Below are 15,482 nucleotides of genomic sequence, written 5' to 3'. Positions count from 1 at the left end.
AGGTAGCCGGCATTCTAAGGTTCAGCTGTGTCTTCGGTGGGGAACTTCCGAGGTGGACCTGTTAGCCTCTTGTCTCATCAGGAAGGTACATAGAATTGAGGCAAGGTCTCGGGATCCTCTGGCCGATGCCACGGACACACTGGTGGCTCCTTCTTCCTCCTTCGCACTGGTGGCCGAGTCTTCTGCGAAGGATCAAGGCAGAAGGGATCTGGTCATCTTATTGGCTCAAGACTGGCTTCGTCAGTCTTGGTACGCTGATCTGGTATAGTCAGTCGCTGATGCCTCTCAGAAAAGATCCATTGGCCCAAGGGCCAATCTTCCTTCCTGCTTTACAGTCACTGGCTTTAATGGCTCAGCTGTTCAAAGCCAGGTGCTGAAGGATCGGGATTTGTCTAAATAGGTAATTCCCACGCTGTTAAAGACTAGAAAATCTAACTCTAGGAAGATTTACCATTGTGCCTGGAAGACGTACATTGACGTACATTGTGTGGTGTGAGTCTCTTGGGCTTCATCCCCATTCTCTTTCGGTGGCTCGGATTTTGGCATTCCTCCAACGAGGTGTTGAGCAGCACCTGGCCTTGGGTATCGTCAAAGGCCAGGTTTTGGCCATGGCGGTTTTCTTTTAACATCCTTTGGCTATACATTCTTTGGTTCGCACCTTTATTCAGGGGGTTTGCCACTTAGCTCCCCCCAGTTCGGTCTCCGTTGCCTTCGGGGGATCTCAGTTTGGTGCTCTCAGTTCTCCAGTAACCACCTTTCAAAAATATTTGCTTCCTCTGCTTACATTGTCCCAGAAGGTAGCCTTTTTGGTGGCTATGACTTCTGCATGCAGGGTGTCGGAGCTGGCGGCGTTGTCTTGTCGTTCACCTTACCTTGTAGCTCACAAAGATAAAGTGGTGTTTCACCCTTGTCAGTGTTTTCTTCCTAAGGTTGTTTCTGGTTTCCATCTGAATGAAGTTGTTTAGGAAATCAGCCTTACTGTTTGTCCTTACAGATGGACCTCGCAACGGCTTGGTCGCGCCTGCCACAGCCATATCCAGATGGAGAAGGCAGACGGTGGTGCAGGCCTATTCCATCTAGGATCAGGTTCATCCGTTCCCTGTTAAGGCGCTTTCTACGTGGGCACCTAGTGCCTCTTGGGCTTTCCGCCATCAGGCGTCAGTTATACAGGTTTGCAAGGCGGCCACCTGGTCGTCTGTGCACACTTTCACAAAATTTTATAAAGTGGATGTACTGGCATCTGGAGATGCTGCTTTTGGCTGCACGGTTTTGCAGGCTGCTGTTTTTCGAGGACCTGGTCCTCTTTGAGGGTGTATTGCTTTCAGGGGAGCTCCAGTTGTTCCTGGTTGAGCTCCATGTTACCTGGTTGGCTAGGTTTACCCTTTTTGGATTTTTTTCTGCTGTTGTTTTCCCACCCCTCATGTTTAACACTGCTTTGGGAAGTCCCAATGGTTAAGAAGATTCTGGAGCTGTATCCGTAAATGAACTAAATAAAAAATTAGATTTTTGTCTTACAGTAAAATCCTTTTCTCTGATGTTCATTGATGGACACAGCACAGCACCCACCCCTCTATTGAGTTGGGTTATTTTTATTCTGACACTTGCAACAAAACTAAATGCCTATAGCAGAAAGTGGGAGTATACCCCCTGGGACTGCCCCACAGGCATAGTAAAGCTTTTTCCTGCCTAGTATCCTACTCCTGTAGGGGGAAGCATAACCCACTGGTTAAGAAGATTCTGGAGCTGTGTTCGTCAGTGAACATCAGAAAAAAGGATTTTACAGTAAGACAAAAATCTAATTTTTTGGCACCTTTTGTTGAGACCTTAGATTGTGCTTCACAAGTCTAGAGTTGTGCACTTTCTATGGTGTTCTCTGTCTAAAAACAGTAGATACATTTTGTTGACAGAAATTATTACTTCTCTGTCAGTACAGTTTCCTTATAAAGTGCATGTAAAGACTTCCTGTCCCATAGACACAGCAGGCAGTTATAGGAAATCTCATGTGATGAGAATTCTCGTGTTAAACAACTGTCCCAGCAAAAAAAGTGCCCATTGGAAGATTTACCCTTACCTTTTTATCTGGGGACTACTTTATAATTGTGGATTCCCCTTCACTTTTTTTTTCGGTGACTATGGTCACTAGTACAAACTAGGCTTTGTTCACACTAGCTGACTCCAAAGTTGCATGATTTGCAGTGCAAATATGGAGTCCAACATTGAAGTGACTTTGATATGACTTTGAAGTGACTTTGATGCGACTTTTAAGCTGGGTTCACACTTATTGCGAATTGGATGTGGGTTTCTCCGCATCCAATTCACATGACTGGAGAGTGTTGCTGGCTCTCAATGGAGCTGGTTCACAAAACACCGGGGTGGCTGCGGTCCACACTGGAAAGGGGTCCTGTGCGTCTTTGGCTTCATTTCAGCTCTGAATTTAGGCAAAAATTCGGACCTGATTTGTACCTGAAATGGAAAGCAGGGACACACCGGACCCCCTACTGTTTGTCACATCTGCAGCTAGTGTGAACCCGGCATTACACTCTCTGGCATCGAAACTGTGTCAAAGTCGGATCAAAGTAGTGGAGGAACTTTTTCTAAGTCGCAGCGACTTCAGTAGTGTCAATTGGAACGGCTTTTATAGAGATACAAGACATTTCACATGTCCTGTGACTTTGGGTCTCACAAGTCAGATCCTAAGTCACATTAGTGAAGGGTGAATCTCCCCAGAACAAACAGACCACAAAAAAACTTTGACAGAGGGTCTAACCCTTCCCCACTCTCTCCAAAACTTAAAAAAAAATGTTTTGTCTAGATATTTACTTTAAAGGCTCAGTCCAAAAATTATATTTAGATTTTGTCGTTAGATGATAACATTAGTCTTTTGTAATCATTCTTATGCTGAGGTCTCTGCTCTTGAGTTCCAAGCTCTGTACACTTTATGATGAATTATAAGGGGGGTCGAGTCTCTCTATTTCTTTTATTCTGGAAGAGCTATGCTGAGGATAATTACCGCTGAATTGCTCCAAAGACATACAAAGCCAATTAACCACACTCTACCTATGAGCAAAATATTATTATATACATTTTGAGTTTAATAACATTTTAATTTCTGATACTTTAGTTTGTGGTGGAGCCTGGTTGGCTGAATCAACTCCTCATATCATATACTGTACGTCTTAGTCTGCGTTCACACTGGGGGCGGCTTCAAAGTTGCCCAACTCTGAAGCCGCCCGTACAGTGTGACTTCAGCGGGGCTTGCAAACGACTTCTCTATTAGAAGTCAATACAAATCGCCCCCAAAGTAGTGCAGGAACCTTTTTTCTAAGTCGGAGTGACTTGAGTTGCTCCTATTAAAACGGTTCCATTGCACTGAATGAAGCACGACTTGTCAGGCGGCCAGGCCTAAAGTGATTGTAGTCTCATTTTGTTTTCTATTAAATAACAAGCATGTTATACTTACCTCCTCTATGCAATTGGTTTTGCACAGGGCCAGGGCTGCTGTTAGAAATCGCGGGACCCCGTACAGACTACCTGGCAGGGCCCCACCAAGAAAATATTAAAGATATATTTAGCTAAAATTACAACAAAATCACTATTAGCAGACACAAATTTAACATAACTTACATAATTCCTGCTAAATCTAAAAAAAAACTATGTTAATAAATAAAAATGAAGATGAGATGAAAAAAAATATACAGGCTGGGCAGTTGGAGCTCCTGGATCAGAGAGACAGAGGGAGAGAAACAAAGTTACAAATAAACTCCTGAGTAGAGATAACATTATAGCCAGTGCTGGGAGGGGGGGCCACACAGGAAGGGGGATTAGTGAGGGACAACTGTCTCTTTCTCAGCAGATAAAAGCTGAGAGCAGGGAGAGGAACAGAGATCAGATTCAGGTGCTGGAGGAAAATTTCTGTATTTGTTGTCCATCACTGCCCCCTACAAGAGGGCTGGTGGTCCCCCCCTATCAGCGGCCCTGCACAGGGCAGCCTGGATCCTCCTGTTTTCGGGTCCTTCTTCACTGCTCCAGGCCCCTCTCCTCTGTCCAGTGCCCCCACAGCAAGCAGCTTTCTATGGGGGCACCCAAGCCAAGCTGCATCATTCAGACATCGAGCTGTGGTTTGACCCCTACCCCTCTCTGTCCTGATTGGCTAACTGACTTTGATTGACAGCTGCAGGAGCCAATGGTGCCGCTGCTGTATCTCAACCAAACAGGAGGGAGAATCCCAGAGGCCTGAGGGACTCGTGGACATCGCTGGACAGAGATGGGGTTCAGGTAAGGATTAGGGGGTGCTGGGGAGGCTGCTGCACACTGAAGGCTTTTTATCCTAATGAATAGAATGCATTAAGATTACAAAACCTTCTGCCTTTACAACTCCTCTAAATACTCCGCCAAAGCCTCCCATTATTCCTGACGCTTTTACCAATCATCTGGGATTTTCGGGTGTCCCTGTCCACTTTTTATATTTAATCTCCTCCTGTTGCATCTTCTGTCATCTAAAAAAAATCTGAATTCAACAGAGAGAGTGGGAACCCCTCACAATGTCCACATTGGTGTGCAGATCCAAGAACCCAATAGCATACAATTCTCTAGCATCTACCAAAAACAGCAACATCCGTTTGAGGCGGATCAACCCTTTAATATAAGACCATCACAAACATTTGAAGCACTTTTAAAAATATGAAGTGATTACTAAATCACTAATATTTCTGGAGTATCATTGCTAAAAGTAATATAAAATACTAATGTGCTTTTGTTCTCAGGGTAATCAGATTCTGAGCGGGCTCTCTGTTCAGGATTACAAGGCTGTACTGAAGATGATAAAGCAAGCAATTCTTGCTACAGATTTGGCACTTTATATAAAGTAAGTTTTCAAATATCAGCAAAGTATCCTCTGACTGTTCTATTATTCTCTGCTCCCTCCAGTAAGATCATATTTGATTTATTATTTTTTTGGGCATGGCTCAGTCTAACTGACCATAAAAGGAATGGCTAAGTTATGTTTTTTTGGCAGTACTCCGTTTTTATGTGCGTCACAAATAATCTGTCTTATACCGTCAAGTTTCGTATAGGTAACCATCATAACACTGCCAGAAGCACTGGTTGGTTTACTTAATTCAGAGAGAGTTTACTGCTGGTCATAATTAAGGTGCAATCTATCAAATAAAACACTGTGTTTCTTTGCAGGAGGAGAGGGGATTTCTTTGAACTTATAAAAAGAAAGCAATTCAAATTTGATGATCCAACACAAAAAGAGTTGTTTGTGTAAGTATTAAAAATCACATTGCTGCCTTAATACATTAGCTTTCTGCATTGGGAGATGATGAGATGAGGTTGTTTAGGCATGTAACTTCTTACACTTACACTAACCCTTTTATCAACCTTTCTCCAAACCCATATTCTTACCCTTTTTGTAACTTTTACATTAATTATCCCTGTGAAAATTCCCCGCCGTCAGAATATACTGATCAGCGCACAGGCTGTAGCCTGCAGCACTGATCGAGCAGGGAAAATCCAACAAGATGATTTTACAGAGAGTTAGTCTGAATATCAACGTTTGTACAATCACAGTGCCCATACATGGATCAAAATTCAGCCGGTCCTTGCTGAAACACTTACACTAAACATCACTCTTACATTAACTTTTCCTATACACTAACACTACACTAATTATCCTTACACTAACCTTCCTTGTATCTTACACTAATCTTCCCTCTATCCCTTACACCATCCCACCCTGTGAACCCAACACTAACTCTACTTGTAACCTTTACATTAACCCTTCCTTTAATCCTGACACTAACTCTCCCTGTAACCCTAAAGCTGGCCATATACTAGTAAAATTTTGTGAGCTTAGTGGAGTTGGTGGAGTCAAATAGATGTTCGTTTTCAACCACAGAGGCGAGAAAGTTCACAGGAGCAGAATGAGAATTTTTTTCTTGAATGAACACATTTCTAACAGTGTAGGTGGTTTTTGTTTGGGAAAGTGCATTCACTCAAATGACATTTCAAGCCATCAAATGTACTGAGAATTTATATAAGAATTTCTGTAGGAATGTTTGCGCAACAGTCTACTAGTTATGGCCAGCTTTACATTAACCCTCCCTGTAATGGTTACACTAACCCGTCCTGTAAACCCTACACTAACTCTCTCTGTAACCCTTACACTAACTCTCCCTGTCAGAATTACACAAACCTCCCCCCCCCCCATAACCTTTTAAACTAACCATCCTTCTAAGCATTACACAAACCTCCCCCTCCCCCCATAACCTTTTAAACTAACCCTCCTTCTAACCATTACACTAAAGGCCCGTACACACGTACCGATCGTCGGCATACAAACGTCGGTGGACGAAGGATCTGCCGATTGTACGCGTGTTAGTATGGTGCCTCCGACAGATGTCTGCGCACAATCCGCGGACAAAAGTCTTTCTTGCAAACATGAAAATATTTGTATGCCGACACCAGAACGGACGATTGTTCGCCTGTCAGTACACAATTCGGCCGACAGACCGCAGATTTGCAAGACTGGGCATGCTCAGAAAATAGAAAACACAGGGAAAGTTAACCATTACATGACATCACTTCTGCAGTCGGCGGACAAAATTCTTGTGCTGTCCTTGTGCTGTCTTTGCACTTTTCAGCAGACACCGACATCCCGGGGAGAAAAGAGGAACATTTGTAAGCCGACCATCGGTACGTGTGTACGGGGCTTTACCCTCCCTGTAAACCATATACTAATCCTGCCTGAACCCCTTATACTGACCCATGTACTAACCCTCCTTCTAACCTCTATCTCTAACTTTTCCTACAAACCTTTATGCTTAACTCTTCCTGTAACTATAGAACGAAATTGTTTAGCTCATTGTACAGAGAGTATATCTGTGTTTACGGGTACCTCATCCCTAGTAGAGTAGCAAAGATATAGGAGTTTGGGGCATAAGTTGGGACTTTATAGGGTACTGTTGTAGAACCAATAAATATGGTAAATTGAATATATTAAAATGTACTTTATTAATTACATATAATCCCCCATGAAAAAGAGGGGATAAAAAACTACACAAATTAAATCATATAGACATATATATATCAACAACAAGACATATACACTTATTTAAAATTATCAAAACAAAACACAATCACATCCTTGTTGTGTAGGTGGGATCATCAGAGATTACAGCTGGGCCAGGGTGTGCCGGTACCAATATGTATTGCTCTAATTGATCCACTACCCGAAATGTTTTGCGGTGTGTACCGCTTCTTCAGGGGCGCAAGGGTATGGAACATGTAGCAGAAGAATTGCGAAGTAGTTGAGAGAATACATAATTAGTTACCATACATATGATATATGTATGGTAACTAATTATGTATTCTCTCAACTACTTCGCAGTTCTTCTGCTACAAGCTCCATACCCTTGCGCCCCTGAAGAAGCGGTACACACCGCGAAACATGTCGGGTAGTGGGTAGTGGATCAATTAGAGCAATACATATTGGTACTGACACACCCTGGCCCAGCTGTAATCTCTGATGATCCCACCTACACAACAAGGATGTGATTGTGTTTTGTTTTGATAATTTTAAATAAGTGTATATGTCTTGTTGTTGATATATATATGTCTATATGATTTAATTTGTGTAGTTTTTTATCCCCTCTTTTTCCTGGGGGATTATATGTAATTAATAAAGTACATTTTAATATATTCAATTTACCATATTTATTGGTTCTGCAACGGTACCCTATAAAGTCCCAACTTATGCCCAAAACCCCTATATCTTTGCTCTTCCTGTAACTAGAACACTAACCCTTCAGGTAAACCTTACACTAAAGCCTGGCACACATTATCAGTTTTTCTTCATTCAACCCAGCTGGCTGAACAGAAAAAACCGAAGAGCTCTGGAGGAGAACCTGTACTAACTAGCTTCTGTCGGACCAGCTGCCGTACACACGGTCAGTGTTGGCCATTGTCTATTGAACCAGCCAATGCCGCCCAATATTTGGCCTCTGTGTACGGCCCTTTACCCTCCTTGTCCTCTTACACTTAGTTTCCTTGTGACCCTTACACTAACCCTTTCTGTAAACTTTACACAAACACTGACCCTGCCTGCATATTTTATACTAATAGTATCTTCTTGAATGTGTACTGAGGAGCACCTAGTTCAAAAGTTCATAAAGAATTCTTTAAAACATTTAATGGTAAATACAGCTGACATGTTTCGATGTTAATAAAATCAGAATGCAATGGGGTCTATGTTAAGGCTTGATGAAGACTAATGTCTCCTGACAGCACTGGAGGCAGAGTTTTGCTCTTAACCATTAAATGTTTGAAAAAGTCCTTCAAGTGAAATTAACTTTTGTACCATAAACTTTAGGTTAGATCCTTTGGAACCAGCATTCACTTCTATCAGTCCACTGCTCTCACACACATCAGGCTGATCTTACACACATCAGGCAGTAACAATACCTGTAATCATGGGCGTGCATAGGGGATGTGGCTTCCCTACTCTCCCCTAGGCTTCTGTAGGGGAAATTTCAGGATGAAGAGTGGGGGGGGGGGCTAATTAATGTGTCATTTGCTGACCCCTTCCTTTTCTAAATGAACACAAAGAACACACGTACCCACTGTATTCAGTTACAACTGAAGCATAGTAAACTGAGTTTACTATGCTTCAGTTTGGGAATGAACAGGAAGCTTCTCAGCATAGGGCATCTCCCATTCATTCACTGTCCAGTGCAGCTGAGGCTGCAGAGAAAGTCACGTGTGTTTGAACTTTGGAGTGCACAACCTAATGCAGTAGGCTGTGCACACCTATGCCTGTAATCCTTACATTAACCCACCCTATAAACCTTATAACCTTCCCTGTAACCCATATACTTAACCTTTTACTAACCATTCCTGTAACTCCTACACTAACCTTCCTTGTAATTCCTATACTCTCTCTCAGTAACCCACAAGACAGTGTAGAGGCAAATCAGATTTTTATATTAGTTTATAATGCTATGTGGAGTTTTTATGTTACTTTTAGTAGCCTTTCAGCACCTACCTGTCTGAACACTTGCTGCCTTATATCCTTTTCAAAAGGCATGGAAACAAGCAGTAGCATTCCAATGTTTAAAGCCCAACTCCAGCCAAATTGTGAGAGAAAGGTTAGAGCCTCTATCAATATTTTATTGCTTTTTCTGCCTCCCCGATAAGGTTGTCTCTAACTTGCCAACACAAAGAAAGTTAGGGCAATCTTAACTTCCGGTATATAGACTGCAACAAAACCCTGACAGTTCAAACCATTCTCTCCTCCATAACCTCAATGTCTATATTTTGCCTTTTTAATCATTAACAGATCAGAGTATGATAAGATAAAATAATGTGGAATATGGGGACTTTCTATGTTGAGGCTTTTTGGGGTTTTCCAGTTTTATCAACGAATGCCATTGTTGCAGGACTTTGTCTCCATGACAGATGTTACTATACCAAACACAGGCATATGCAAACAGAACTTTTTTTTTTTTTTTTAGCTGCGTCACTAAAGCTCATTGCAAGCAATAATGAAAAATCCATAATATGATCTGCTAACAGCCTTTTTCTAAATTATTCTACATTTATTTCAGTATAGGGTTCAGTCATGTGGTCATTTTGGATGCAGACAGTTAGGCTTGGTTGACACCTATGCCGTTTTTTTTTTTTATTGTTTCTTGAAGTGCTTTTTGCTCTGTGTTTTTGTACACGCGATTTTCATTTTGCCTTTTTTTTTTTGTTTTTTGGGTTTTTTTGGGCGAAATTGCTGTTGAGCAGATAAAAAAATGCAAATTGCAGCACAACTGCACTACATGCTGTTCTGCACCTTCTCCATTTTAGTCTATTGAACCAAAAAAGCACAGTTTTTAAAAAAGTCCCTGACCCTTTCCAAAAACGCAGTGGCTGAAAAAAGCATAGATGTGAATGTGTCCCATAGGAAACCATGTTAAATGAACTGTAGTGTGTTTCTGCAAAAAGCACCAAAAAAGGCATAGGTGTGAACCAGGCCTAGGTGGATTTTTTGTAAATTGTTTTTTTTTGAAACCTAGATACTCAAACAAGTTTAGCATGTTTGGTAAGATATCTTTTGCGTTTGTGCTCTTAATGAAAACTCCTTTCTCTTTTTAAAGTTTAGTGGTTTCTTCTTTATGGTAATCCTCCCAACTAAACTATTCATGCATATCTTGGTTTAAGGGGATTATTTTCGGTAGCAACAATTATATGTTATTACTCCCCAACACAGTGAAATACGGTTGAAATTTGTTATGCCTGCAATTTTTTATTTTTTTTTTTGGATCCGCATTTTGTTATAGCTCTTACAGCTCGAAACTGAAAAGATGCATGAACCTACTTTTTTAGAATGATAACCTGTTTTTTACTGTTTAAAACACGAGTAAGGATTCTCCTGGCACCCAGGATTTTAAGAGATTTTAGTTTCCAGGCGCCTATTTCTTTGGCTAATGAAGAAAGTAGAAGTCCTGCCAAATATAACTGGAATTGTTTGGGAAAAAGTTTTTTCTTCAATATTCTCTGGCAAATATACCTCCTTGTTTGGGTCCATCAACATGTTTTTCATTGAATACTTCAGTAGAATGTTCAGCAATGTAAGTTGATGCAGTTTGTAATTACCCAGCATACAGTGTACGTCACGCTGTACCTAGTAGAATATTGTACCATGTTGGCCATCGGTTATTATAGAAAGTTTGAAGTTTAAAGCTGAGTTCCGGCCTCAAAATCTATAAAATCGATTTTGGGCCATCCGCTTGCTGAGGCCAACCTGAAAAAGAAATGGATACTGGCGATTTTTTTTTTTTTGGTCACTTACCTTATTGTAGTAGAAAATATACTCACCTTCCTTCAACTTCCTCCCTCTGCGGCCGCGGCCCACGCCGTCACTTCCGGTTTGCGATGATTCCTGGGAGCTGAATGTCATCGCTCCCAGGAATCAATGCGCCTGCACTGGCCCCGCTCATCACTTCCGGTGCGGGAGCCTTATTCTCTGCTAAACAGCTTCTGGGCATGCCCAAAAGCTGTGCAGGGATGCTGCGCCTGCACCGGAAGTGACGAGCAGGGCCGGTGCAGGGCATTCTGGGACTCCAACGTCAGGGAAGAGGACACGAAGAGGGACGCTGCGGCTTCAGCTGCCCACACCTGAGATGGCAGCGCTGGAGAAGAAATTTTCAAGTTAAGTATTTCTTCTAAAAGGTAAGTGCCACCCGGGACAGTTCAGAGGCTATCCATTATGGAATGTACTAGCCCTGACTGTCCCGGGGGTATTTTTAGCTCAAATTTACCCCCGAGGCCGGAACTCCGCTTTAAAGTGGTTGTAAACCCTTCCATATACCAAGTTATGTGACTAGTCACAGAGATTAAAAAAAAAACTCCTGTTCATGTTTATCTGCAGCCATGCTATTTCTACAGCCATTCAAAGTGTGGAGTTTATACAGCTTGTCTGAACTTTCAGAAAGCAGAGGGCAGGGAGCTGAAGCTGAAGTTACACTCTGCAGAGCTCAGTGAGAGATGATTGGAGAGAAAAGGACACAATCTCCTTCACAAAGCACAGAGGAACAGAGCTGAGGCTGTCAGTCACCATCACCTTTTTACCTTTTGGTGTCAGGAAAACCTGGTAGAAGTGACTCATGCCGATAACAGAGGAAAGAGGCAGCAGGCAGAAATGACACTTACAAGTACACACTATATAGAGATATGCTTCCTTCATATTTCATGTCTGAGGTTTACAACCACTTGTGATATCCTTTATTGACAAATTTAGGTTATCTAAAGATGCAAACTTTCAAGGTAATTTAGATCCCTTCTTAAGGCTTTATACAATTCATTGTAATAAATCTCAATTGTATAAAGCCTGAAAAAGGGATCCAAGTTACCTTGAAAACTTGGATCTTTAATAACTTAAGTTAGCCAAAAAAAGGATATAACAAACTCCAAACTATCAGCAAGTTTTACATGAATCAAAGTTTCACACATGTAATTTTCTGTTCTCTGCAGGGCAATGTTGATGACTGCTTGTGATCTGTCTGCAATAACAAAACCCTGGCCAGTTCAACAACGGGTCTGTATCTAACTCAAACAAGCTCATTCCTGTATATTAATTTTAAATCTCATAATTAAAGCTGAACTCCTGGTATATATTTTATAACATAGTTATATTAGTCCAGGGTGGACCAATGTAAGTATGCATATTCCATACCTGTGGGATTCCTTTAGAAGCTAGAAGTCTCCACTACTACAGTGATCACTGCTATGCTCCAGGTCCCATGCAGAGCAGCTGCCCTGGTGCATAGTAACCAGAAAGGGTCGCCTGCTCTTCACAGGCACCATTCACAGAGCTGTTTGCATTATTCTCTGTGAATATAAGGCATTCTCTGATTGGACAAGGTGAAGAGGTAGGGCAGTGACATTACAATCTCCACCGAGTCCAATCAGAGAACTCCTTTCATTCAATGAGAACAATGCCCTGCGCCAATTGAGTGACACCCTGTGTTCACTATACAGCAGGGCAACCATACCCAGAAGAGACTACTACAGTGATTTCCAGCTTCCACAGCGATCCCACATGTATGGCATATGCATACTTACCCTGGTCCAAGCTGGACTAATGAAACTATGCTATAAAATCCATATCTAGAATTCTGTAAACCTCACATGAGAAATATTGGCCATTCTGGACGAATGCTAGTTTCCTGTCTGTTATGCTGATCCGCTGGCTTCAATACAGATAGGAAAGTAGTGAAAGGGCTCAGCAGTCCTGCTAATCCTGGTTGAAAGAACATAAAATGTTTGGAAATCTCTTTATTGAGGACAGAGATAGAAGTGAAAGCACTTCTTGTTTTGACAATTCCTGTCCTAAGCTCTAAGCATTCCCTCTTTATTTGAAACCAAAATCTTTTGTGGCAAGTTGGAATTTCAAGAGATATTCCACAATGAATAAAAATTGCACTGGCAAGATCCCAATCAGTAACAACTCAGGTCTGTTGTGGCTCCTTTTCCTGGCAATAGAGTGGTGGGAGGGAGAAAGCTTTCCTGTTTACAGACCCATAGGCAATTACATAGCCCAAAATAAGATGCTGCTGTAAGATTGAACCTCGTTTAGTGCAAATCATTTAAACAATTATACTGTATCTGTACGTGTGAGCAGTATTTGCAAGTCAGCATATCTGTGGTGGCATTGGAGCACATGTACAGGTATGAAAATCATCTGAAATGTCTGTGTGATCATAAACTTCATTTTCAAATGAGTTGTCTCCATTCAAAAGAATCTCTGAACAGTGATATGTAAAGTGAGGATATTTACGGATATGAGTTAGAAAAGCTGGATGGTTATCACTCACTAGTATGTACAGTTCTTTTCTTGTCTAGCCAGTTGCGACCAGCTGTTCTTAGTTATTTCAGTTTTGAGCACTTCTTGTATTCATTTTCTTATTTTCTTTTTTGCTGATGATATAGAGCAGTGATGGCGAACCTTGGCACTCCAGATGTTTTGGAACAACATTTCCCATGATGCCCATCTACACTGCAGAGTGCATGAGCATCATGGGAAATGTAGTTCCAAAACATCTGGGGTGCCAAGGTTCACCATCACTGATATAGGGTATATTTAGAAGTGCGTCTAAATCTTCCATGCCTCTGAAGCCCAATCTGGATTGCACGTGAATGTGCGGCATCGTGGCGCTTTTTAATGACTTACATGTGTTGTGTTCCGCAGGCTTGCCACCCACAGATTGCTACATTTTGAGTCAATTTAGCTGCAATCGCAAAGCGCAGCAGCATGTAAACTTCCCCCTTCACTGCCCATTGCAATCTTAAGAGGGGGCGGCTGGCGTTTTTGCTGCCTCCAAAACTCAAGTCTAAATGAGGCTTTCAAGTAAATAGAATACAAGCTGAGTAATTAAAGCTAAGAAAAATAGATCACAATTTGAATTTAAACCTTGTCTTCTTTTTGTAAAAGTTTACCATGTTCAAAGGACTCTAGCCTTCTAGCCACCAAAAAAAACAATTTGCTTAAAACAGAGATCTTAGTTTCACAACATATATATTATAAATGTGGAAGCCATACATATGCCATGTCCTTTGCATAGTGTGGGCATAGTGTGGAGATATAGCACTTTAATGAGGGGATTTGATGAGAGGCTGTGCACCTTCTACATATATATATTTTTAATAATTGCAAATTATTAGACAGAGTAATTAGGTTTTTTTGCTGACTAGCTGGTGCTGGTAAAAATGTGTTTTGTTTGTTCTGTTCATGTGCACGCTACTAGTATAAATTGGGGTGCTTGCTATTTTTGTTTAGCTAGCATGTTCAAAAGGAACTTCTCAATGCATTTTAAAGTTAAACACAAAAACTGTGCAAAATATAAACAATCCTTTAAGAGTCGGTTCACACTAAGGCGACACGACTCTGTACTACTTCGGGGGCGACTTGTGCATTCCCATGCACTACGACTTTGGAGCGACTTGCAGGGACTAATGGAAGTCTATGCAAGTCGCTCCGAGGTCGCCCCGAAGTAGTACAGGACCCTTTTTCTAAGTCAGAGCGACTTGTGTCGCTCCTATTAGAACGGGTCCTGTAGCGGTCAATGGACCGTGAGGGAGCGCGACTTGTCAGGCTGACAAGTCTCCTGACAAGTCGCGCTAGTGTGGACCGGCTCTTACTGTTCTTTCAAAAATTGTCCACAGCAACTGATGTATGTTTTGGTTGTACATTCTGGTTCTTGTAAAACCAGGGAGCTTTAGGGGGATGTACCACAACATAACTTAGCTGGAAGTGCAATTATTGAGTCTATATGATATACAAGATATTAATCCATGAATGTATCCCAACATAATCAGATTTATTTCTTTGAAGCACAGAAAATATTTACAAAGAGATCATAACATTGAAAATAGTAACAAATAAAAAGACAGTGTAACAATGTGAATGATGTGGCACCAGATGGAGCCCTGGGCCTCTGGCCAGGAAACAGAATTCCTGGAAAACAGATAATAATGCAAGAGGAAAGCAGAAACCATGGATATAATTATCTGAATTGCATGGGTCAATTTCAGAAGGTCAAATGAAAGTGCCATTATCTATCTTGGCTGCTCACATTATGGGTCAGATTGTTTGGGGTGTAGACAAGTACATTCATGAGAATCTGTTGGCTGTGAATGGCAATCATGGTTTTGCCTTTTTTAACCATTTCTAAGGTCTTCCTTCTATTGTAAAAGTACTAATAGAACTTGGATATATGGGTGTTGGGTGCAGCTCCTGCACTGAAACTCCCATGTTTGTCTAAGCTTTTCCATAAGAAACTAGAGGTATGCCGCTCCAGATGAAATAATTAGGTTGTTTGGCTTCATGCATGGGTGCTAGCCCTGAGTTGCTTCCATAGAACTGATATAGTAAGAAAAAATGGTTGCACACCATGACTCATCCTGAGTCTAATTATTGCAACATTCCAACAATGGTA

At 41.5% G+C, this 15,482-nt stretch overlaps 1 protein-coding gene across 7 annotated transcripts in view; it reads left to right on the top strand.

Annotated features, from left to right (window-relative positions):
• PDE5A (phosphodiesterase 5A) overlaps positions 1-15,482 on the top strand; it is a 289,144-nt gene that overhangs the window by 268,111 nt on the left and 5,551 nt on the right. For all 7 annotated transcript variants that reach the window (XM_082243705.1, XM_082243702.1, XM_082243701.1 and 4 more), the window contains 3 exons: positions 4,764-4,864; positions 5,188-5,265; positions 12,019-12,082. In XM_082243705.1, the coding sequence (XP_082099831.1) occupies positions 4,764-4,864; positions 5,188-5,265; positions 12,019-12,082 (243 nt within the window). The remainder of the gene's footprint in view (positions 1-4,763; positions 4,865-5,187; positions 5,266-12,018; positions 12,083-15,482) is intronic.

This window comes from Pelophylax lessonae, assembly GCF_965119305.1.
Source record: "Pelophylax lessonae genome assembly, chromosome: 1".
Classification (NCBI taxonomy): domain Eukaryota; kingdom Metazoa; phylum Chordata; class Amphibia; order Anura; family Ranidae; genus Pelophylax; species Pelophylax lessonae.
Note: the sequence above shows the minus strand (reverse complement) of the source record. Positions and strands in the feature narration are given on the sequence as shown.